The 26,332-nt window shown below is 43.5% G+C and overlaps 1 protein-coding gene across 1 annotated transcript; it reads right to left on the minus strand.

Annotated features, from left to right (window-relative positions):
* On the minus strand, positions 1–24,334 carry Akirin2 (akirin 2). Its single transcript, XM_041667878.1, has 5 exons — positions 23,644–24,334; positions 11,870–12,013; positions 2,686–2,835; positions 990–1,061; positions 1–753 (listed from the first exon to the last, which is right to left on the minus strand). Exons 1-5 carry the CDS (start codon positions 23,870–23,872, stop codon positions 743–745), a joined length of 606 nt encoding a protein of 201 aa, XP_041523812.1. The 5' UTR covers positions 23,873–24,334; the 3' UTR covers positions 1–742.
* Between the last annotated feature and the right edge of the window lie 1,998 nt (positions 24,335–26,332).

Consider the following 26,332-nt stretch of genomic DNA (forward strand, 5'->3'; position numbering starts at 1 on the left):
TTATATTTAAAACACTACTTTATTCAAATACTACCCATGTGTACAATTCGAAAACAAGCAGAATAGAAGTAAATGTTTTATTTTTCCAACTAAAGTCCAGTGCTACAAGGGCAGTAAAACAATGATACACTGGGGAGGGGGGGTGCAGCAATAAACATTTGTTAAAAAGACTGATAGAATAAATAGAACTACCAAAAAAATAATAATAAAGGAAATCATATAAACCCATTCTGAAACCCCAATGAAAGTCCTGAAATACAGAAATGCCCTCCTCCTCCACTATTTCACAGAAGTACTGTAGACTAACTGCTTAATTGTCCTGGGATTACATTCTAAATTATTAATAACTGGTTACAGCTTGGTTGTAGTGCACAATTAAAATCACACTAACTTCATCTGACGTGTCATTCTACAGCTTTATTTACATAACCAGTGAAGGGCATGTTCTAGATGCCAACTTTAATCCCTTTCAAACATTAATATAAAGAAGCCAAATTGTAATGATACAGCAAAACGAGGCCACTGGTATTAATACAAGTAGCAAAGGTCCACATCCAGGTGGTAATGACATCACGGAAATTTCCAAAACCAATTGCTGCTGCCTAAGAGTGGTTGCCACTGACGAAAGCTTGAAATAACCTGTATTCACAGACGGGCACTGGCACTGTTGCAGGTCATAGTTGGGACCTCCTGCAACAACTCAACAAGGAACAGGGCAGCCCACAAATGCAAAAAGCGTGATTCATGAAACATCTGGAGGAGAAAAGGAGTATTAGTGCAAAGAATGAGACAAAATAAAACATATAAGTTTAATTCATTTGTAACATCGCCCCTAGGTATTTAAGTGACCAAGAGCATTTTACTTCTGTTTTAAACCAACCTTGTCTCTACATTTTTTTACCCTAACTCCAACATCAATACATTTTTATCAACTCTTTTTAAATATGAAAACATTATTTCAGTTTGTAGTTCAAAGGTCAAATACTTACAACTAGCAGGCTGTTCTCCATATCGCCGCATTATCTGATCATGCGTAAACTTCACAAATGCATCATATTGTTCTACAAATAAAGATGTGTCAATTATATGACTTGCAAATAACCCATTTAATGTATCTAAAAATATAAATCTACATAAAGGCACTCTAACACCTTCATCCTTCCCATAACCTCAGTAATAATTGTAAACAGAGTGTTTTCCACATCCACAGGATACAACATAAAAATTTAAATTTACACTCGGGAGGCAGAGGCAGGCGGATCTCTGTGAGTTCGAGGCCAGCCTGGTCTACAAGAGCTAGTTCCAGGACAGGAACTAAAAGCTACGGAGAAACCCTGTCTCGAAAAATAAAAAAAAAAAAAAAATTTAAATTTACTAATACTGCAGCTGATCAACATAACTAGTTCTTCCCTAGGGCCATGAAAGTGAGGTGTGGGTTTTAAGAATGTTGAGTTCCTTTTTCTTTCTTTCTTTCTTTTTTTTTTTTTTTTTGCTGTAATGCTTTGGTTAATAGACAACACTGTGTCAATGTACAGAAAATACTTTCACCAGCATAAAACATGGTGGGAATAATTCAGTTCTTACAACAGTTTCTTGGTGTGGCCGTTTGAATAAGAATGGACCCAATAGGTTCATATATTTGAACACTTGAACATTTGAATCTCCAAAGAGTGGAACTCTGAAAAATTTAGAAGGATTAGGAGGTATAGCCTTGTTGGAGGAAGGTACACCTAGAGCCCCCATTGGCAATACTCCAATATTTAGTGACGAACAATTTCCCTATCAAATTTTATTTGATTACCTTACATCACTGGGGTTGGTCTTTATTGTGAAATATTTAACTAGGCAAAGATGTGTTACATCTGTCTATGCTGCATTTGTTTAAATATGTAATCCGTTGTTTTACCTTGCCTGCCTAAGGCACCTGACTGGTCTGGTCTATTAAAAAGATTTATGGCCGGGGCTGGAGAGCTGGCTCAGCGGTTAAGAGCACTGCCTGCTCTTCCATAGGTCCTGAGTTCAATTCCCAGCAACCACATGGTGGCTCACAACCATCTGTAATGAGATCTGGTGCCCTCTTCTGACCTGCAGGCATACAGACAGACAGAATACTGAGAATACTGTACACATAATAAATATACCTTTAAAAAAAAAAAGATGAATGGCCAATAGCTACGCAGTAGAGAGATAGGAGGGGCTATAGGGTGAGATAATAATTAGGAGGACGAATCCTCCTACTTATTGAATCAGAAGAGAGAAGAGCATTAAAGGGAGGAAGGGGGGGGGGAGAGCAGTTAAATAGCCAGAGTAGGACGTACAGAATCAAAGAGGTAAAAAGTCCTGAGGCAACTGTAGATGAAGAGAAACAGGTTAATTTAAATTACAAGAGCTAGTGGGGCAAGCATAGGTAAAGCCAACCTTTCATAACTACTAAGTCTCTCAAGACTTGGGAGCTGGTTAGTGACTCAAGGTTTCCTAAGCCCACACCAGGTCTAGGCCTTCTCTCTCTTACTAGGGATCAGGGTGTAGCTCTCAGTTATTGCCATAGCGCCTCTCTGCACGCTGCCATAATCGACTAACCTAAAACTGATCAAGCCCCCAGTTAAATGTTTTCATGATGTCTCTTCTCAGCAGCAGAACAGTGACTAAAGCACTGGGATATTCTAAAATAAATTTATTTGTTACCTGCAAGTTTTGTGTTCAGTATTTCTTCATATTCTTCTCGAACTTTCTCTTCCCGTTCTTTCAACAAACGTTCACAGATCATCCCAACCTGCCTTAGAGTAAATAAGGGCTGTTCTTTTTTTAATGGTGAGGATGTTGCAGATGAAGTCCCTATGTACAACATAAATAAAACGGCACCTGATTTAGAACCATAACAGAATGCACTCTGAAAGCAAGTTTCATTAGAACTGTGCCATGTGTTGTTCTCTTGCAACACTACAACTCCCAACATCCCTCTGGACTCCAGCGCACGCAAGCGCGGGACACATTTCCCAGAAGCCTTTGCATCCCCCGTTAAAAGCAAAGACAAGCCTTTGTCTTTCCTTTCACTTTTCCTAGTGTGTTTTCCCCTCCCATTAAAAGTGTACCACGTGGGACTGCCGCGTGTCTGTGTCTTTCCTCGCGTAACCCTCGTCTAACCCACAGGAATTAAGAACAACATTTTGGTGCCGCCGCATCGACCCTGAGACCTCTCCGTCCGTTGCCCGAGGCTTTTCCTCTGGGTTTCACCGACAAGGTCCAAAGAACCGACAGCTTTCGCTCACCGCCACCTGTTCTCCGCGGCCATTTCCACCGCTTCATCCTGATCCGTGAGTTACCCCGGGTTCACTTCCTTCCCCCTGGGGCGTTCAAAGACTGTCTGGCCGGCTTTCTTTGCGCGGCTTTCTTTGCGGCTTTCTTTGCGCACCTCGGGCTAGGGCTAGGTTGCTAACCCGCCTCCCCCGGTTCTTTGCCCTCGGCCGAAACGCTCAGTCCGCGCACCCGGAGTTTGGTGCTCCGGGCTTTTTCTCTTTTTTCTTCCTTTTTTTTCTAACTTTTTCCTGTCCGCTTTCGGGCCGCTCCTTGTGGCACCTCCGGGCCCTGTGCCCTAAAGAGCTTAATCGCCTCCTCTCAGCCGGGACTTTCTCTCCCATACGGTTGCTGGGCTCGGGGCAGTTAAGTGTTAACACGCCCCAAATTCGCTCGGATGCCTGCGTTTTTGGCTTGCCGTGTTTGCGGTACTCTGTTGGTACCTTTTTGCGGCTGGGCTACACTTCGGCCATGGGCTCAAAAAATTCTAAACCGGTCCCCCCATCTTCCCCGCTCGGGCAGCTTCTGGAAGCTCTCGAACCCCACGCCCTCATTCCCTCCATAAAACTTTCCAAGTTAACACGGCTTTGTTCCAAGACTTGGCCTAAATACAATTCACAAGGCTCCATTCGCTGGCCTTCCCAGGGATCATTTGACCCTGACACTCTGCGGGAGCTGGCAAAGTTTTGTCACCGGTCAACTAAATGGAAGGAATTAATGTACGTGATGGCCTTCTTTTATATGGCTCTAAAAACTGACCCATCTATCTCGTCACACTGTTCACCGGCTCACAAGTTTTTGGCTTTACCCTCCCTCCAGGAACCCTCCACTCCGACCATGGACCCCGCTGACGATCCCCCGCCTCCCCGACCTCGTGGGACCACTCCTTCCCGCCCTGCCCAATCGGGGGCCACCTCCTCTATCCCCCCTCCTTCAAAAGTTTCTTTTAGGTACAAAAAGGAGTCGCCTACACCTTCTCCCCATGCCTCTAAACGCTTCATTCCTAGGTCTCCAGGAGTTCCGCGTAAACATCCTTCTGGGTCGCCTTCCCGTTCCTCTGAACCCCCCAAAAAATCTCATTCCCCCCGTCTCATATATCCCAGCCTTTCCGATCCAGCTTCACCTAACTTTTCTCGCAGCAGGGCTCGACTGCGAAGACAATTAACGATTTCTTCCCGTCACAGCAGGCGCAGGCCGTCCGAATCAACTTCGGATTCTTCCGTCTCACCTCCCCGCCCCACCCCTCTGCCTCGGTCTTCCAAGACCCCCTCAGGCGCTAACCCCACCCACCGCCTTGCGCCTAATTTCACCCCTCCCCTTACGTGCTCGCGAGCCGCTGCAGCAGACCCTGATCAACCCAAACCAGCTACTGTTCTGCCCTTACGAGAGGTAGCTGGGGTCGAGGGCCCACTTCGGGTGCACGTCCCCTTCGCCTTATCGGAACTTTCACATATTTCTAAGCTACTAGGGTCGTATACGGCTAACCCCACTAATTTCACAAAAGAGTTTCAATATTTAACCCAATCTTACAGCCTAACTTATCATGATATTTATATGATTCTCTTTAACAACTTGCTTCCTGAGGAACGCCGACGGGTCTGGGAGCAGGCGAGACTGCATGCTGATGAAGTACACCAGACTCAGCCTTCTCATCCACCCAGTGCAGAGGCGGTGCCCGAACAGGAACCCCACTGGGATTACAACTCCCCCGGGGGCATTCTGTCCAGGGACAGATTCTTAACCTGCCTCCTGGTGGGATTAAGAAAGGCGGCTCTCAAACCAGTCAATTATTCTAAACTTGCAGAAATATTTCAGGATACAAACGAGAATCCTTCTGCATTCCTTGACCGTCTCACCAAAGCTATGCTACAGTTCACAAACATGGATCCAGAATCCAACGAGGGCAGACAGCTCCTGATGTCCCACTTTGTCAACCAGTCCTACTCAGACATCAAGGCGAAGCTCAGACGTTTGGAGAAGGGTCCCTTAACTCCACAGGCACAGATCCTGGAGATGGCCTTCAAGATCTACCACTCAAGAAATGACAAGGCCAGAAATCATTGCCACGTGATCACCGCACCCGCCAGGCCAGTTGAGGTGATGGACTCCACTGCCCGCCCTCCGCGCGTGGCTCCCCCGCCCCCTGGCCCATGCTTCAAGTGTGGTAAGACAGGTCACTGGTCAAAGGCGTGCCCCAATCCCCATCGCAACCCAAGGGGCCCCTGCCCAAGGTGTCACAGGGAGGGTCATTGGTCCACAGACTGCCCTCATGCGTTCGGTGACGCTGGGGCAGCCGCCCCAGAGGACCCCCAGGTTGACCTATTGGGTCTGGCTCTGGAAGACTGAAGGTTCCCGGGCTCCTCCACCGACAACCCGACTGCTACGCCCATCTGCAACCAGGAGCCCCGGGTACTTCTTACAGTGTCGGGACGCCTCATCTCCTTTCTCTTGGACACCGGAGCAACATATTCGGTTCTAAGGGAATTTTGGGGGCCAACCTCCCCCTCACGTTCCCCTATTGTCGGGGTAGGGGGACAGCCTTATCTACCTCTCCAAACTCCACCTCTCAATTGCATATTTAAAGGTATCTTTCTCACTCATTCATTTCTAGTTCTACCAACCTGTCCAGTCCCACTCTTGGGAAGGGATCTTCTGACCAAGCTGGGAGCTTCCATTTCTTTTGCGCCCCCCACCCGTTTCGTTTCAGATCCGTCGGTGACACAGCTGCTGCTTCTCCTGGCTCCGCGACCCTCTGATACTAACATGTCTTTTCCCCTCCCAGCTTCCCAGGTGGACCCTCTCGTGTGGGACATCCAAAACCCAGCTGTCGCTAAACACCACCCCCCCCCCGTTATTATTCAGTTAAAAAACCCTACTGGGTATATCACCCAAGCCCAGTACCCGCTTCCTTCCCAAAGCCTCAAAGGACTAAAACCTATAATCTCTGATCTCTTGAGGAAGGGGCTGCTTCGCCCCACCTCATCCCCCTTTAACACTCCTATACTGGCTGTCAAAAAATCTAACGGAACTTATCGTTTGGTTCAGGACCTCCGGCTCATTAATTCTGCTGTCGTTCCCTTACACCCAGTGGTACCCAATCCTCTCACACTTCTGTCTAACATTCCTTCAGGGACCTCCCACTTCTCAGTCTTAGACCTAAAGGATGCCTTTTTCTCTATTCCTCTCAGCCCTCGGTCTCAGAACATCTTTGCCTTCACCTGGACAGATCCTGATACTAATTTCTCCACACAACTAACCTGGACCGTCCTGCCTCAGGGATTTAGGGACAGCCCACACCTCTTTGGCCAGGCTCTGGCCTCTGATCTGCTCTCACTGTCCCTCCTTAAATCAAAACTGGTACTCTATGTCGATGACATCATGCTATGTAGCCCCTCTTTGGAGACTAGCAGGACTGACACCGCCACCTTATTAAATTTTTTATCCAAAAAGGGCTACAGAGTCTCGCCTTCGAAGGCTCAATTGTCCACCACTCAGGTAACGTATTTGGGGTTAACTATAACCCCAACACAAAAGGCTATCACCTTAGACAGAAAGAGACTAATTCAATCTCTTGCAGTTCCCTCCACCAAAGAAGAGGTTCTGTCATTCCTGGGAGTGGCCGGTTTCCTGCGATCCTGGATTCCCTCATTCTCTCTCCTCGCCCGCCCCCTATAAGAAGCAGCCCTCGGCTCTATGCATGAGCCCCTGCTTCACCCCATCACCAAACCTTTCCGGAGACTCCAACAGGCCCTTACCCAGGCTCCAGCTCTCCATCTTCCGGATTTAACCCGCCCTTTTTCTCTTTACGTAGCAGAAAAAGAGGGCTATGCCCTGGGAGTTCTAGGCCATCAACTGGGACCTTCCTTCGCACCTGTAGCTTACCTGTCAAAGAAGATGGACCTCACCACTCGGGGCTGGGCACCCTGCATACGGGCCTTGTCAGCTGCGGAACTTCTTATTCGTGAGTCAAAAAAGCTAACCTTCGGAGCACCTACTACGGTTTTCTCTCATCATAATTTGTCTAACCTCTTAACTTACAAAGGCCTACAGACCCTACCTCCTTCTCGAGTTCTTTCGCTTCAGGTGGCGCTGGTGGAAGACACTAGTCTCACATTCCAGTGCTGCCCACCCCTCAATATTTCAAATCTTCTACCTCAACCTGGTGCTAATGATTCCCCATCCCATTCCTGCATTGAGGTCCTAGAGGACCTACTGCCCCACCCCTCACATATACAGGAGGGCAGTCTGCCCCAGGCCACCCACACCTGGTACACGGACGGCAGCTCCTTTCTATGTGACGGGACACGCAGAGCAGGTTACGCCATAGTGTCAGACACAGAGATAGTCGAGGCAAAGCTACTCCCTGCTCATACTACCAACCAGCAGGCTGAGCTGATAGCCCTCACCCGTGCCTCCCAGTTAGCCGCCGGACAATCTTTAAATGTTTATACAGATTCTAAATATGCTTTTCATATCCTGTTGTCCCACGCGGCCATCTGGAAGGAACGCGGGCTTCTCACAGCAAAGGGAGGGTCTATTACCAACTCAGAGTATATTATGGACTTGCTGAGGGCCTCCTATCTACCTAAAGCTATAGGAATTATTCACTGTCGGTCTCATCAGTCTGACAGTTCTATTGCTTCCAAGGGAAATAATCGGGCTGACAGAGCAGCTAAGACAGCAGCTCTTAGCTCAGATCTGCCTCAGTTACCTCAGGGAGTACTTACAGCACAGCCTACAACCTCACAGACACCTCCTAACACTCAACAGATCCTGTCCTACCTGCACCAGCTTTTTCATCCGAATGAAAAAGCTCTGCTTCATTTTGTAAAAACACATATCAAACCCACGCCTGAGGACATCAGGTTTCTAAAAGCCACCACTGCCTCCTGTCAGATCTGCCAAAAGTCAGATCCCAGGACTAAATATCGTAGCTTCCCTTTCCCTACCCACCAAGCAAGGGGCTCCCTTCTGGGAACTGATTGGCAGCTGGATTTTACTCATATGCCCACAGTCAGGAGGATTAAATATCTCCTGGTTCTGGTGGATACAATGTCTGGGTGGGTTGAAGCCTTCCCCACCTCTAACAAGAGGGCCCAGACAGTCTCGATATTCTCCTCCGAGAGATTATTCCTCGGTTTGGACTCCCAACTTCTCTTCAGTCAGATAACGGTCCAGAGTTTACTTCTCAGATTTCTCAAAATCTGTCTAAAGCGCTCGGGATCCCCTGGAATTTCCATATACCGTACCTCCTCAGTCGTCAGGTAAGGTAGAACGAACTAACCGCTCTTTAAAGGAAGCCCTCATTAAGATGTCACAAGAACTCCACCTCGACTGGGTAAGGCTCCTGCCTTTAGCTCTTTTCCGACTCCGAGCCCTTCCAAGGGGCCCCCTCCTCATCTCACCCTTTGAACTCATGTATGGGCGGCCGGTCTTAACCCCCGGCTTCTCATCGGAGACTTCCCCCCTTCCTGACCACCTGCTCACTCCCCTCCTGTTCCACTTACGCTCACTACTATGGAACTTCACAGATCACTCACTACCTCGACCATGTGCTAATACATGTCCGCCGCCAGTTAAAATAGGGGATGAGGTATTACTCTCACCCCCAGGCCAGCGCCCTTCACCCCTTTCCCCTAAATGGCAGGGCCCTTTCAAAGTAATTCTTTTAACTCCCACAGCTGCCAAGCTTAAAGGAATTCCTCATTGGATTCACCTGTCACATCTTAAACCGTTTATCTCCACAGCTCAAGATAATCCTTCATACACGGTGACTCAAACCGGACCCTGTACTCTTAAGTTCCAAAGGACGCCGGATTCAGCCCCCCTACTACAGTCTAAGGACAATAATGGTCCCGATCCGTCGCTGTGTTAACACACCCTCCCTTCTTTAAATTCATAAATAACCGTCTAGCTGTCGTTACAGGTACCCCCATCAAATACGAAGGCAAGTGGTAAGCAGATTCTCCTCTACAAAGCTCTTTTACGTAACAGGCCAGCCGCTGACTGCAGCAGTGGCCCCTGAAATGTTAAGAGATGTATGGTTAGAATCTATTTCTTTTAAGACAGTTTCCTTAAGCTCCGGGATGCCAGCCCAACGGATCAAACACAAAGGAATAAGTATCACTTAATTTTTTTTATCATTTCTTAACCCCGGACATCCTAAGACCCTCTCCCCCCCTCTTCACCCCAGCTCCCCAAAAATTCCCCCCCCTTCTTTTAATTTTTTTCTTTTACTAATGCAACTTTTGCCTTCCAGCATCTTAATGATGACCCAGCTACTCAGGAAAAGCCACACAGATTTCTTCAATCAGCCGCCTCAGACGACAGCCAGGACTTCGAACATCAGTGACCGACTACACCAGCCAGCAACCCTGGACATCAGTGACCGACTACACCAGCCAGCAACCCTGGACATCACTGACCAACTACACCAGCCAGCAACCCTGGACATCAGTGACCAACTACACCAGCGACCGCAAACGCCAATGGGACATTGCCAAGATAATCGGACATTCCCTGGACCCCTCAACGCCCAAAGCCAGCAGGAAGCAGCCATGAGAGACTGGACTATGCCCCCATTCCCAACCCTTTAAGGTCCCCCAATTTTTTTTTAATCAAACCAAAAGGGTGAAATGTTGTTCTCTTGCAACACTACAACTCCCAACATCCCTCTGGACTCCAGCGCACGCAAGCGCGGGACACATTTCCCAGAAGCCTTTGCATCCCCCGTTAAAAGCAAAGACAAGCCACGAGTTCGCCCCTTCTTGTCCCTTCCCTTTGTCCCTTCCTTTCACTTTTCCTAGTGTGTTTTCCCCTCCCATTAAAAGTGTACCACGTGGGACTGCCGCGTGTCTGTGTCTTTCCTCGTGTAACCCTCGTCTAACCCGCAGGAATTAAGAACAACACCATGTCCTTTAAAATTTATTCTTTATGATAAACAGGTCCAACTAGTAATTCGATCAGCTGTGACTCTGGAAAAAGAGATGTTATCCAGAGGAAAAGCCTAAAGATGAATAGAGAAAACCTCAAAACAAAATTATTGTAATGATGGAGCTCATTACAAAACTTTTAATATCCTCCCAGCAAATACCTGCTTAGAACGTTTAGTGGCTCATTTACAAAATTAGCCACAAAAGAAATATAACTGATTTAAAGCTTCAGTTTAAAATTAGAGTAGTACTATAAAAGACACTTGTTTTATTATCAACTGTTTATATTTAAGGCCATACGGTAAAGCCTCACAAGCAGATTATGCCACCACTTCAATATTCCTCATTTTCCAAACGCTTTACTGTCCTATTAAAGAATCATGTCTTAGCCGGGCAGTGGTGGTGCACACCTTTAATCCCAACACTCGGGAGGCAGAGGCAGGCGGATCTCTGTGAGTTCGAGACCAGCCTGGTCTACAGAGCTAGTTCCAGGACAGGCTCCAAAGCTACGGAGAAACCCTGTCTCGAAAAAAACAAAAAAAAAAAAATGTCTTAAAGTTGCTATAGGGAAAATTCTGGAATGTAGATACTTAATTTAAAAACATAATTGATTCTAAGCTTTGAATAGTGATCATAATCTCATTCATTAATATAATCTAATTCACATAAGTTCATTCTTAAAACTCCAACAGAACCAAAGTTATCAAACTAATGCAGCTGTATCCAAAAGCAGTTGCACCAGTGTTTGTCAGTTTCAAATAAGCAAGAATATTTCTTCCATGCTTTCGTAACTAAAAAGTTTTGAGAGAAAATTGTTAACACAGAGAGCGCAGATCTATATTAAAAACTTTACGAATAGGATATCAACATATCTCTAACAAATTGACTCATGACCAAATATTCAGAAAGTCCATTTTTGTGACTTCTTAAAGGGGGAAGGCTCTTATCATGATTATTTCTTTGAATTGTGTACTTTTCTCTAACAGTTTTTCATTAATGCCACCAGTTAGGCTAGTCTGTAGGGGGGAAAACATCTGTATTTTATGGCTCTGAGTTCTGAAATATTATTAATTTAACAGTCACTGATAGTATCAAATAATGAGATACCTCATAGAAAATTATTTCCTTAAACAGTCATCCTCTTTAAGGATCATTTAAAGTACTTTCAAGTATATACATACAGACAAAAGCATAAAAATACATAAAATTGGGTGTTTTGAAAGTTTTTAACGGAAGTTACAAGTCATTATACTTACAAAGTGTCCGTTTTAGGGCTGCTAATAAGGTGGCTGTCTGGTTGCTGGGAATTCAAGTGCTGATTACTTTAATATTATAACTAGCATAATTTTTTTTTTAATCTTAGAGAAAAACAAGTTCTTTAAGTCACTATGGGCATTTGCATCCTTTCTTCTCCCGTAATTTCTCACATAGCATTTCTTTCACTTATTAAAGTTTCTTATTGGGGCTGGAGAGATGGCTGGGTGGTTAAGAGCACTGACTGCTCTTTCAGGGGACCAGGGTTCAAGTCCCAGCACCCACATGGCAGTTCATAAATGTATCTAAATCCAGTCCCTGGGCAATCTGACACCTTAAAAACATTACACATAAAATAAGGCTTTAAAAAAAAAAAAGTTTCTGATTACCTGGTGACGCTGGTCCACTGATGAGAAATGCATGTGGCTGTGAATCAGAACTACAACCCGGGTCTGTCTGCTGAAAACTAGCTTCTAAATGTCTTCTCTTCTGCATACGCTTATACTCCTGTTTTATGTTGTACAGAATTTGTTCTAAAAGGAAAAAGTACAAATTTGGAAAGATCTAAATTTTCATGATATACAATTTCCTTGAGCACAGTTAACAGGGGCACGTTTTTAGAAGTAGTATATCCAACCCTCTTCTGGCCTCTTCAGGCACATACATGCAGCATACACTCCCATACACACATATACACATAAAATGAATCCTAAAAAATAAACAGCCCACCTGAAACCTAACAATTCAAAGTCAAATCCTGTTGAGCACTAACTAGTAAATGCTAAACTTAAGCTTTTTACTCAAAACAGTGGTCAGATAGTCTGATTAAAACCCATTTACTTAGAGTAAACTCAGCTCATCTATCCATTACATATAGAACTACTGAAATGAACAGGCATTTCCAACCATTAGAAGGGAAGACTATGTACATTCCAGCACAGGCCAGTGAAAAGTGGTGACCACAGATCTAAAATAACAACATCCAAGGCAATTAATACTTCACCATGCATAAAACTGTCACTGCCTTAGTTAATATGAAGCACAATGAAACCTGAAACTATTCCAGCACTAACAACAAAACATTCTGAATCTTGGGAAGAAAAAGCCCATGTGGTACAATACACAAGAATCACTGCACTACAATGCAGTTATCTTTTTTTAAATATTTATTTATTATGTATAATTTATTTATTTATTATGTATACAATATTCTGTCTGTATGCCTGAAGGCCAGAAGAGGGCGCCAGACCTCTTTACAGATGGTTGTGAGCCACCATGTGGTTGCTGGGAATTGAACTCAGGACCTTTGGAAGAGCAGGCAATGATCTTAACCACTGAGCCATCTCTCCAGCCCCCCAATGCAGTTATCTTTAACACAGCCACTGAAACAGTTAAGATCATATCCAGAATATTATTTTTGAGCCAATACGATTCACTATACAGAGACTTCTAATTGAAAATAGGAACTTTGGGGCTGGAGAGACAGCTCAGAGGTTAAGAGCACTGGCTGCTCTTCCAGAGGTACTGAGTTCAACTCCCAGCAACGACATGGTGGCTCACAACCATCTATGAGATCTGGTGCCCTCTTCTGGCCTGCAGGCATACCTGCAGACAGAACATTGTATACATAATAAGTAAATAAATTTTAAAAAAATCATTAAAAAAAAATAGGAACTTTGATCTAACCAGAAGATGCCTGAGGTTTCCACTCCCCTAGTCACCTACCTCCACTTTCTCACTAACCCCTTTAGCTCTATGTGAAACTAAATCCCAAGAAGTTTAGTGAAAGCAGAAGTAAATGCAATAAAGAGACTTATATACAGTAACAATCCTATTCAATATTTAATACTGGTGCCTTTCATTTTTAATCTTCAGTAGTCTCTTTTCTTTGTCTAAGAAAATGTTCAGAATTTTAAAGAAAGGATTATTTTACTTATTTTTTTTTGGTTTTTATTTCTATTTCGTGTATGAGTCTTGTGCCTGCGTGTGGATAACTATACTATATGCATGTAGTGACTGTGGAGGCTAGAAGAGGGCATCTGATCTCTTGGAGCTGATGTTAAGGATAGTTCTGCCTGCTGGGAACAGAAAGGTCCCCTGCTACTAAATTCCAGTTCATATGACACCAAAAGGGATGTGTTGGATATCCAACTGCTTTTGTTGTGTGCCTCTAATGTAAGTATCTTCTCAAAGAGCCTACAGGTTAGAAACTGTGGGCAATCTTAAACTTTAAAACAAAGCAAAAATAGCAACAGCAATAAGCAGGGGAGAGAAAGGGGAAATGGAACCAATCAAAACCCAGAACGGGGAAATATATGTGCTACAGAGAATACATGGTCTGGTCTAATCTAGAAAATGTATGTGCTACAGAGAATACATGGTCCGGTCTAATCTAGAAGCAGAGTTAATTCAGCTCTTAGTCCAACTCACCAGTCATAAAGGCAAAATAATTTACAGTTACTTAAAGGGTTTACAGTAAGCTGTTGAAGTATCTCAAGTTATCAATGGCTTTATACTACCAGTGAAATAACAGAATCTGACCTTGCAGTGGTTACAGCACTTTTTCTTCCTCATGTAGATGCTAAATGAATGAATGCCTCTTGACAGAAATGTTACATAATGCAAACTTAGAATCTAACTCGGTTTGCAAAGACAGAGGGGAGAAGACTTTAAGGACAGCATAATTAAAGTTGAAATACGAATCCATTTCCTATTCATGTGCTCAGGCATTCTTTCTCCCAAATAAGCTACACAGAAAAATGGGTGCCAATACTTGCTAAGTCATGTTTCACACTCTAAATAACATCCTATTTGATTCTAGTACTTTCTTTTATTATTTTTAAAAAATGCTTATGTGTAATGGGGCAGTGGTGGCGCAAGCCTTTAATCCCAGCACACAAGAGCTAGTTCCCAGACAGGCACCAAAGCTACAGAGAAACCCTGTCTAGGGGGGCAGGGGAACGGGACCCAAACAAACAAAAAGTTTATATGTGTCTGTCTTTGCACATGTGTGTGAATGCCCAGAGACCAGAGATAACCCTGGAGCCAGAATTACAAAGAGTTGTGAGCTGAATACCATGGTTGCTGGGAACAGAACTCAAGTTCTCTGCAAGAGCAATAAGCACTCTTAACTGCTGAACAATCTTACTAGCCCCCTATTTAAAATATATATATATATATATGAATGAATGAATGAATGAATGAATGAATGTGTGGCCAACATTTGAAAAACGGTCTCTGATTTCTCCTAAGATAATCATCATGTGATTGATGACAAACAAATGCATTTTTCTGTAGTGACTACTATAAAAGAAGAATTAAGACCAACTCTCCACAAGAAAATACTGATTGGAATCTAAAGATTAATTCATGAATTTAAAAGCCAAAAGATTCTGAGTTGGGAGTGGAGGGACAGTGCAGTGGCCCTCAGAAAGTGAAGACAACACAGGAGCAAGATGGCTACCTCTGGATTCAACTGGAGATCCTGCCTCAATAACTAAGGTTAGGAGTGACTGAGGAAGACTCCAAATGTCAATTTTGAACCTAAGCTAAGACATAATGCAAATATGTATACATACATACATGTACACTTACCATACACACACTTACACTCCCCCCCCACACACATACACAGAGAAAGAGAGAGAAAGAGGTTTAAAGAAATAGTCTGGATTAAAGATACAAATTAGTGAGTCATCTGTGAGTAGAAACTTAAATCATGCGACTCCTTTGGGAACTATTAAGTGAGGTGGCCATGGAGCTGAAATTAGAACTAAAGAAATCCTGTATTTTGCTGGGCAGTGGTGGCACAGGCCTTTCTTTAATCCCAGCACTCAGAGGCAGGTGGATCTCTGAGTTCAAGGCCAATCTGGTCTACACTGAGACCCAGGACAGTCAGGGCTGTTTTGCAGAGAAACCGTGTCACAGGAGAAAAAAAATCCTAAGATTTTTTTTTTTTTTTTTTGCTTTTTCGAGACAGGGTTTCTCCGTAGCTTTTGGGTCCTGTCCTGGAACTAGCTCTGTAGACCAGGCTGGTCTTGAACTCTCAGAGATCCACCTGTCTCTGCCTCCCGAGTGCTGGGATTAAAGGCGTGCGCCATCACAGCCTGGCTCCTAAGATTTAAAGTTAGAAGAGCACAGAAAGAATAGCCAAAAAAATTCAAAACATGAAAATTAAGTGGCATTAATTCACATCACTGCTGACTGGCTTGGAAGTTGTCGGAGGTACAAATGCAAACAGGCATCTGAAAGCTCTTTCAAATTCCTTTTAGAGCACAAGCTAGAAGAAATGTTTTCAACTGAAGACCCAAAAACAGCAAAGTCAAGGAGGTCTGTGGGTGGGGGTAGTTAGGAGGACAAGACTCCTTTGGAAAAGAAAAATCTTCCTTGATTTTTATTAACTCAGTTACTTCACAAGGATACTTATAAGACAAAGACAAAGTTGGTAATGTTGGTACGAGGAAACTAAAGAAATTACCATATTATGACCTCTTTTTTTTTCTGTAGAAAGGCAAGATTATTTGTTGAAAGTATGATTATTAGACAAATTTTAAAAATCCCATTCAACTCTGCCTGCCTATTCCCAGCACTAAGGTGGAAATGCTTTTAGTCCACACAACCCCAGACAGAGCAGGACTACCATCACTTACACATTTACATGAATGTGTTCTGTTTCAGTGTCTTCTTTCTGAAATGTCAGTCAATACAGACCTAAGTGTGGGGCCCGCAGGTTAAGATCTACTACTCTGCTGTGCTGTATTGCTACTCCCATTCCACAAGTATCACAAGCTACCTAAATAAATCACAATAAAGAAAGCTAATGTTTAAAATTAGAATACCAAAACAGCAATACTAATATTTAAAATGAAGTATGACTTCATCTAATTGATAACTCAAATAATGACCACTATGCAAAACAAATTATAAGAAATCTCATGTCATGATCAGAAATTCACATAAGAGATGTCCTGAGTCTCTAAACTGCCTCCTCTATGATAGGTATGTTATGATATCTATATTCATTCAGGGAGATGTTTTGTTGCTGTTTTAAGTAAGGGATTACCCTAAACCAGAAGATAAGCATTGCTGCAGATCACAATGCCAGTCTCCAATAACGCACTATTTCACACTAAGTCACTGAAGGCTGATACAGTCAATATCAGGTTACACTGTCCTGGCAATAACAACTATTATCTATACTTCCAATTACATCATAAAGTTCTTTCAGGTAATTATATTTCAGCACTGGATAGTCTCTTAGGGATAGGGACAACAATACTTGAAAAATCCTACTATATTTTATTCAATTGCTAAGGCAGTTTAACATTGCTCACAGTACTCTTTATTTTTGAAGCAGGGTCTCAAAATGCAGCCCCTCCTGCCTCAGCCTACTGAGTGCCACCACACCCAGTACTATCTCATCTAAAAAATAAAACAAGGTTGGGCAGTGTGACATGTGCCTTTAACAACCCAGCACTCTGGAGAAAGTGGCAGTCAGGTCTACATAATGAGTTCCAGGACAGTCAGAGTTATGTAGAGAGACCCTGCCTCAATAAGTAAACAAGCAAATAAGAAAATTAATAGGTAAATAAACGACAAGTCTCAATAAACAAATAGCAAAAAAGAAAACAACAGTTCTCCTAAGCTCATCCCTAATCTATCCTCATTCTTATTTTCTTAAGGTGTTATAAATAGTAACAAAAATAAATACTAAAAAGTCAGCGAACATATAATTTCAGAAAAGTGAGCAAATCTCTAATTAATGGTGCAATTTCTCCAAATGAGACTTTTACAATATTGTAATGCTAGCAGTCCATATTTACCATCCAAGAGGAATATGAAGAAATATTAAGAAGCAGTTAGGAGCACTTGTTGCTCTTGCAGAGGACTGAGTTTCCATTCCCACCACCTACAACCTACAACAGCTCACAACCATCCCTACCTCCAGTTCTAGGGGATGTGACTTCCATAGATACCACATGTGTGGGATTCACATTCATAAACACTCATACATATAAATAAATAAATCTTTTTCTAAAAAATACCCAGAAGTATCATTTAAAACTTTCACTGCAGCTGGGACATGGTGGCGCACACTATAATCTCAGCACTCAGGAGGCAGAGACAGGTGGATCTCTGTGAGTTCGAGGTCAGCCTGGTCTACAAGAGCTAGTTCCAGGACAGGCTCCAAACTACAGAGAAACCCTGTCTCGAAAAACAAAAACAAAACAAAACCCTTTCACTGCAGTAGTTCCTAATTACACTTTCCTCATAAAATACTTTAACTAAAAAGAACTTTGTGCCAAGACGTTAGCTGAGAGGGTACTAATAATTCTGAAGCTAGTTTCAAAGGTGGTATCATTCATTTGCCCCGCAGCAGCTCTAAACTTGAGAGACCTGTCTGTGGTCATTCTTCCCAGACTATTTATGACTCTCTCAGGGAGTTGAGATATGCTGAGATAAACTGAGTTCTAGAATTGCTATACTCAGCAAATCAACATACAGAGCAGCATCTGTAGATACCAGACCCGTTCAAATAGGAAGTGTTTCCCTTCTCCTTACCTTTTAAAAATTGATAATCTTATCAAAGGCAAGTAATCCATCAAATTTTCACATATGCAGAGAAAATTTTGTGGATTAACAATACTGCACAGTATTAAGGTCAATAGTAAGGGGTACTGTTTAAATACTAGGACTACAGGATCATAAAATTCTGATGAACTAATTAATCCAGTTATAGGTAACTGGAGCTACACACTCTTAAGTATCAGGTTTACAATACAATCCACAGTACAAAGACCACTACTAATGCATTTATTTGCCAATTCCACTGAGAAACTAAAATTTAGCAGCTGTCTAAATAACCACAAATATTAAAAGACACTCTGACTCAATAAAATGACATCTGAAGTGAGACACTGCCTTCTCCAACAGACATATCATTTGTTTGCCTAGAAGCATTTATATTTTCTTTAAGCCAGCTGGTGTCTCCATTTGGAGGCATGTATCAATGTCTAGTGAACAATCTATTCCCCATTCACAAGCTGTAGTTTCCATTTTTTAATGGAACGCTTCCAACAAATACAATGAGTTCTTACAATGGAATTTAACTTTTCATCCAACTCAGTTCCTAAAACAAACTACAAACAATGTACACATTAAAGTTAACTAGCCAACTCAGAGTCAACAATATCCACAGAAGGTCATTCACCAGACCACTGATTCATAGTATAATTTCAAAAACAATGTGTTAGATTTGACTGATAGTACCAACAGTCTACGGTTTTATTAAAACAGTTCCTTTCATGGGGTAGTGGTGGTGCACACCTTTAATCCCAGCAGAGGCAGACAGATCTCTGTGATTCAAAACCAGCCTGATCTACAAAGCAAGTTCCAGGACAGCCTGAGCTGCTACACAGAAAAACCCAGTCTCAAAATACAAAATAAAAAAAAAAATAAATAAAATTATAAAAAATAAAAACAACTCCTTAGGAATGCCTTACTAATCTTTTGGTTATACAATAATATAGATATTAAAAAAAACTTAGATTGCCAAATAAAAGTCCAGTACTGGTATGAAATACAGCTCCTTACAGTGTTGGTCAGGTGTCCAGAGATCTCTCCAAGACTACTGTCAATGTTATTAGCTGCCCTCCAGAACTTGATGGTTAAGACTCTTGCTGAGGACCACACACCCTGGTCACTGGATAAGGAGCAAGCTGGTTCTGACCCAGAAGCTCCTCCCTGTTAGCTAGCTTCCACAGCAGCAGGTGTTTCGCAGGCTACTACGAAAGAAAAGTCATCCCAACAGCATCACCCAGCTGTCAACTCTGAGCTACAAAACTCATGTCTGGCATGACAAGTTCATGAGTAAAACAGTGGCATGAATGTCACGGGGTAAATGCCCTGCTATCTGACTGCGTTTATGATTTCCACCTGCTCCAAGGCAGAAACACATGTTTGACTCTGTAAACCTGGCCAAAAACCCAAAACTGCTCTAGCCTAATATCATTATTTTGTTAAATGGCCATGGTAACAAACTGCCCTATAAATTGTATCTCTGTACCTATAGATTAATGTAGCTCTCAGACCTCAGAAAATTTTTCTTGTATACTATTCACAGTTAACACAGAAACTCACAACTGGTCAAAGTGCAGAGCTCAGTTATAAAGGATCCATATCATATCTCTTCCCACCAATACTCAGGAACAATCATGGAACAGGCAGCAAATAAAGTAAGGGCCAGATGTCAGGGAAGACCAGAATCAGTGTCTTCTGCACATGACAGGACTGAATACAGCAATCGTCATCACAGGTTCAAGACCTGCATAAAAGATCAAGCCAGTCAACACTTATGCACAAGACTCCACCCTTAGCTAGGACCTATTAACAGCTGATGGTATTTGGTGTAGAAACAGTCAATTTTCTTTAAGCTCTTAGTAGATCAATCATGCTCCAATGGATAACCCTAATTCCATAAGCAACACAAATTGGGACTTGATAGGCTATTTTAAGGGGCAGGGGAGAGAACATGAAATTGGGAAGCAGAGAATGGGGGTGGAGTGGATCTGGGGAAGAGTTAGGTGTTTGATCAAAATACACTTCATGTACGTATGCATTAAATTCTCAAAGTACTAGGGGAAAAAAAATATATCCTTAAAATCTTATGTAAGGCCGGGCGGTGGTGGCGCACGCCTTTAATCCCAGCACTCGGGAAGCAGAGGCAGGCGGATCTCTGTGAGTTCGAGACCAGCCTGGTCTACAAGAGCTAGTTCCAGGACAGGCTCCAAAACACAGAGAAACCTTGTCTCGAAAAACCAAAAAAAAAAAAAAAAAAAAAATCTTATGTAAGGCATAGTAGGGTGCATCCACCCTCTAATCCCAGCATTTGGGAGGGAGAGCACTGAGTTCCAGGCTAGCTAGGCCTTCATGATAAGAACATTTCAATCTCTCTCCCTCCCTCCTTCCTTCCTTTCCCACCAACTTCCCAGGATAAGTATTTGATACACTCATTTCCCCATCTTCATTTAAATGCTCTTCTCTGTCTCCAAACCAATCTACTATCCTTTTACACACTAAGTATTTTAGACATCAATCACTGAATTATAATCCTAGGTCAGAGTATGTACAAACTTTTTTTTGGGTGGGTGGGGGTACGGAATAAAAGATCAGACAATAAATATGAATTCCGGGGCAAAATACTCTCTCCACAACCTTACTAAGATAATCTGTAATGGACTTTCAACCTTTTAAAGGCGGACAGGCATAACTGGATCCCAACTGTTTTTCATGGCACTGACATTTAAATTCTTTTGATTTTTCAATGTCATAAAAATAATCATTTTTATTCTTTTTCAGCCATTTTAAAATGTTATTTTAAAAAAGCCTTGCCTCCCAGTCTGTACAAACAGATGGCCATAGTTTGTCAAACCTACCTAAAGCAATTCTGAATCAGTAAGTCAGGCACACCAAAAATCATGTTTGAGATATGATGTGTAAAAGGGGGCAAGAACTGAAGCCACTGTTAATGAACAGAGTAACAGTTTCAAGTCTTGAGGGTAAGCTAGACTCCTTCAACTAGCCCTTTTCTCTAGTATTAAGTTGCAAGTTTAAAAAATATTGACTTAAACAAAAGCAGTCTTCAAATCAAAGTTTGGAATCACCTTCTTGGAATGTCTAAAATAACAGTCAGGGTTTAAACCAGTGCCCAAGTTCCTGAAGCTGCTAATAAGCCCCATAAAAGCCTCAACATCACCATCAGAAGTGACCGTGAGGTCTAAAAAAGAGCAATGAGAAAGACAAACTGCATATGGTACAAGCACTGTATAAACTTCCAGTTCTTTAGTTGTAACCCAAAAAAGTTCAACCATACATTTACAGTATCATTAAAAATTACAGTAAATATGTACATTTTAGCAAATTTAAACTTTCAGCAATCTCCCTCATTTTTCAGGATGTCAATTTTCTACATCAATATTCAAATTAATTAAAAATACCCACACTTACTATTTAGCCAACTATAAACATTAATTAAGATGTGATTTTAGGTTTCAAGATAGGATCAAACTATCAGCTGGCTTAAAGACTAGCAATAATTCTAATCATTTTACTATTGTACTTTACCTAATTGAAATGTGAGAGAACACAAAGTATATTAATCTCTGCTCCAAAGAGAGCAATGACATGACAAATTTGAAAGATCACTATTATTTCTGAACAAGTTCCTCTAAGTAAAGGAAGGTGTATAGTTCCCTGGTGTTTCATGTATGTGTTCAAGATTATTTTAATTGCATAGGGATATACTGTAACTCACAAACCTAACACTACCCTAATGAAATTTATTGCTGGTTACAGCTACTTTGAAAAGACCTCATTAGTAGTTAGGGCACCATTTCAATGCTCAAAGATACCATTTCATTAAACACAACTAAAATGTCTGCCCCAAAGAACTCATTCTTCACTTTGTTCTCGCTTTTTCTGTAATGTCTAAACTAGTGGTTCTCAACCTTCCTAAGGATGTGACCCTTTAATACAGTTCTTCACGTTGTGATGACCCAACCATAAAATTATTTCGTTGCTATTTAATAACTGTAAGTTTGCTACTGTTGTGAATCGTTATGTAAATATTTGATATGACACCTGGGGTCGCAACCCACATGTTGAGAACCACTCATTAAAACATATCCGTCATGAATGCCTTTATACATATATAAGGGGGAGGGGACCAGTTTAGGTATGATCATTAAATAAAACTTTTGGCATTCCTATGAAAACTGACTGCAACTCTTAAAATAGTATTGCCCTAAGTTAGATCAAATATTTAATAGCAAGAATAGGTAACTGAGGTCTCACCATGGATTTGGGTATGGCTATTTAAATGTGACAGTAAGAAAAAACCCACTTGGTACAGTTAATTGTATATGGAAGTTACCAGATACAGAATTATATAATTCCCGTCTTTTTTAAAATGAGGTTCTGGGGGAGAAATTTCAATTAAGCCAATCAAAGCTCTAAGGATGAGATCACCAAGGGGGCTCTCTCTCTGGCACTCACAGACCTTTGCATGCCACACAGCCACACACAAAGGAAATAGGTTTAGACTTCAAGTCCACAAAAGTCTGACTTAAGACGTGCACGGGGGGGGGGGGGGGGGGGGGGGGGAGATCCCTAGGTACACACATCATGTACAAAAGCAACCAAAGGTGCACCAGGCAGTCACTTTCCGAATGTTTCAAGACTTCAAGACGGGGGCTGGAGAGATGGCTCAGAGGTTAAGAGCATTGCCTGCTCTTCCAAAGGTCCTGAGTTCAATTCCCAGCAACCACATGGTGGCTCACAACCATCTGTAACGAGATCTGGTGCCCTCTAATGGCCTGCAGGCATACACACAGACAGAATATTGTATACATAAATTAATAAATAAATATATATATATAAAAGACTTCAAGACGGAAGTCCACTGGAATCTTGGGGTATTCGTTACTCTCGAGGCTAGGATGGTTTTCGTTGGGATAACTAAAGCGTTTACAAATAAATTAAGTCAGTCCCAATTTAAAGGACAAGTTCTTTTCATTAAAAGTTCGGATTTCTTAAGGACTAGACGCATAGCGAGATCACATTACAGTACTCGGGAAGAACATTTGCTTTGTTGTTGACCCTGCTAGAGAAACAGGTCTTGACTCAGCCAAAGTGGCGTTCTTGTGGGTGATTAATGACAGGCCTACAACTCGCCCCAGTGACATCCATCCCCCTCCAAGCCCCACCCCTCCTATACTAAAACCAGCCAAGTCTAAAATGGAGGAGGGGCTGCCTTCTCGCCTCAAACCACTCAGTCACTGAGTTAATAGCTGCAACCAATCGATTCAGCCCAAGAGACCGGGAGATTCGGGTGAAATGTGACCCTTCTCTCGCCGGACTTATAAACAATATCATCCACTCTGATCATTTCCGCCGGGTCTCTACAGAAGGACACAATCCCAGTGACCCTGCCCCCAAATGATCTTCCTCACAAGGAGCTAGCTACCCCATAATGCCGGCCAGCACGGCCCGTACCCACCCAACCTGCCGACACCGCCCCCACCTTGGTTCAGGCCCTTTCCCTTTGTGTCCGCACCCCAGATGCCCGGCCGCAGCCCACCCCGGCGGCCCCGGGGCCGAGGCCCACCTGTGGTGAGGCGGGAGGAGACGTCGCCGAACGGGGAAGGCTCCATCCGGAGATACTTCTGCGGCGAGGCGGCGGCGGCCGAGGCGGCGGCGGCGGCGGTGGCGGCCGCAGGGGAGGCGGTAGCCGACGCCGGGGCCGACAAAGGCGCGCACCGCCTCCGCTTCGGAGACGCGGGGCTCAGCAGAGGATCGAAATCCAGAGTCCTTTTCAGAGTGGCTCCGCACGCCATGGCGGCGGGCAGCCGAGGCCCGGCTCGGGCGGGGCCGGGAAGGACGGGGGCAGGAGGGCCCTCGGATGCGCCCGGTGGGTGTGGGGCCCGGGACGGCGGGGCCGCGGCAGGGCAGGTGGGCGAGGCGCGAGGTTCGCGACGCCGGCTCGGGGCCGCTCCCGAGAGGCCGGGCCACCCCCGCCGTGCGCTCGCTCGCTCGGACTGGAGCGCGCCGAGGCTGCTGCGCCGAGACCGGCTCCCTTCGGAAGTGGACCCGGCCAGGGGCGCGACCAAAACGCGATCTCCCACGCGCCGGGGCCGACGGAAGCTGGCGAGCGGCTGCGACGCGAGGCGGCTGGGAGTTGGCTGCGGCCGCACAGCGCTAGGCAACGCACTCGACCCTCTCCTTCTCCGCAGACCCAACTCTGCCACCCGCCGCCGGCCCCAATATGGCGTCAATAACAACGCCGCCGATTCAAATCCTGCGGCTCCAGTGCGCCTGCGCACGAGGGGCGGGCCGGGGCGGGCCCACCCGAGTGCACTCTGGGATTTGTGGGGTTTCGCTCAGGGCTGGAATCCGCCTGAAAGACGGTTACTCAGAAGTCACAGAAACTACGACTCCCGTCATTCAAGGCGCGCGGTCCCGAGTTCCGGGTTGAAATTTAAATACCCCCTCATAAGTAAGAGTAAAAAGATGTAAGGAAGAGAAAAAGGAGTCTCTGAGACAGTGGAAAAGAGGAAACGAACGCCCTAGAAAAAGCAGGCTAAGCAACTTAGAGGTCGGCATAGTAACTTAAACGGGAAATAGCAAACAGCTAATTTAATAGCCTGAGAGAGATACATTTTGCTATCAAAAGCGCCCAAAACCAAATCTGTCACATGGAGAGAATAGGAAATAATGAAAACGCCAATTTGGGACCATGAGACAGAACAACAGTAAAAAGAGATTACAGGATCTTTGAAGGCTGTGCCTTGCATTCCCCAGATAGCTACTTGTTTATGCTTATTGAATTCTACAAAGCTGAAAAATGAATAACATTTGAACGAAGCACAGAGTAAATTATTTTACTCTGAACAAAAACCACTTGACACCAGCAATTAGTTGAGTTTGGAAGGTCGGGCGGGGGTCTGCGGAAAGGCAAACAGGTGCTTACAGAGCAGGACCCATTTGTAAGCAAAGGGGGAAATGTTTCTAAAATGTATATATTTAATCCAATATCTAAAATAAGGACCGAATGCTGCATTGATGAAGTTATTTCTGTCGATGCTTTCCATCTTTTGCCTGTGGATGCTAGCGCTATAACGTTACCTGACTATCATCAAATGATTATAAATGTTAACTTTGTCTAAAGCATGCTTATGTCTGCCGATTACTCAGAAATCAACATCTGTAGCCGCTTTATAGTGGTTTGGGGCAATAATTCGCTATCCCCATTTGTTTAGAATTGTTCAGCACCGCAAAGATCAGCCCACTTGATCGCACTGTATAAGCAGCTGAGCCGAGCTTATTTTAATTTAGAATGTACTCTTTACAAGGTATCTTTTGGGAAAGACCTGTGAAACAATCGCTTAACTAAGACATTTACTGAGGAACTGTTTATTAAGGCCTGAACACTCCACGAAATCTGGCTATTATGATGAAACTGAGCACATAGGCATATTTTGTGTAAATGCAGAGAGACAGAGGTTCTTGAGGAATATTTCTATTTTATTTTCTGTAATAAGGTGGGGTGTATCCCACCCAGGCTGGCGCCAGATTCACCCTGTAGCCAAAGATGACCTTGAACTTGTGAACCAAATGCCTCTACGTCCCAAGAACTAGGATTAAGATTCCCAGCACTGAGGTCCTACTCAGTGTAGGTACTGCCAGGGGAGGAAAACTACCGACTAAGCGTGCCAGGATTTCTTTCTTTCTTTCTTTCTTTCTTTTTTTTTTTTTTTTTTTTTTTCGAGACAGGGTTTCTCTGTGGCTTTGGAGCCTGTCCTGGAACGAGCTCTGTAGACCAGGCTGGTCTCGAACTCACAGAGATCCGCCTGCCTCTGCCTCCCGAGTGCTGGGATTAAAGGCGTGCGCCACCATCGCCCGGCTCAGGATTTCTTTTTCCACTAAGATTTGACCATAGTAGCATGGAAGTAAAAGGGGAACCACCAGCGGGACAAATTGAGGTTATGTGGACCAGGTGAAGAGAAATAAATGCGTGATGTGAAAGCAAAAAGGGAACTGCCAGGAGTCAAAGGGTAAAGGCCTGAAGGGAACAACAGAAAAGAATTAGGTGTGAAAGTGTCGTAGTGAAAGCTATTGCATTGTATGCTAATTTTAAAATATAAACAAGAAATTCAGTAGGATAAATAAAACAACTGTGTAGAACTCAGAAAGAGAAACTTATACGGATTATAAGAGTTAGACATTCTACTGGGAATATCCGTACACCTAACAGTTTGCTCATTTATGCTTCTAGTTTTTATTTATTTATTTTTATT

The sequence above is a fragment of the Microtus oregoni genome, unplaced genomic scaffold (assembly GCF_018167655.1).
Source record: "Microtus oregoni isolate MIOR12 unplaced genomic scaffold, Mior012 000017F_ref0000208, whole genome shotgun sequence".
In the NCBI taxonomy this organism is placed as follows: domain Eukaryota; kingdom Metazoa; phylum Chordata; class Mammalia; order Rodentia; family Cricetidae; genus Microtus; species Microtus oregoni.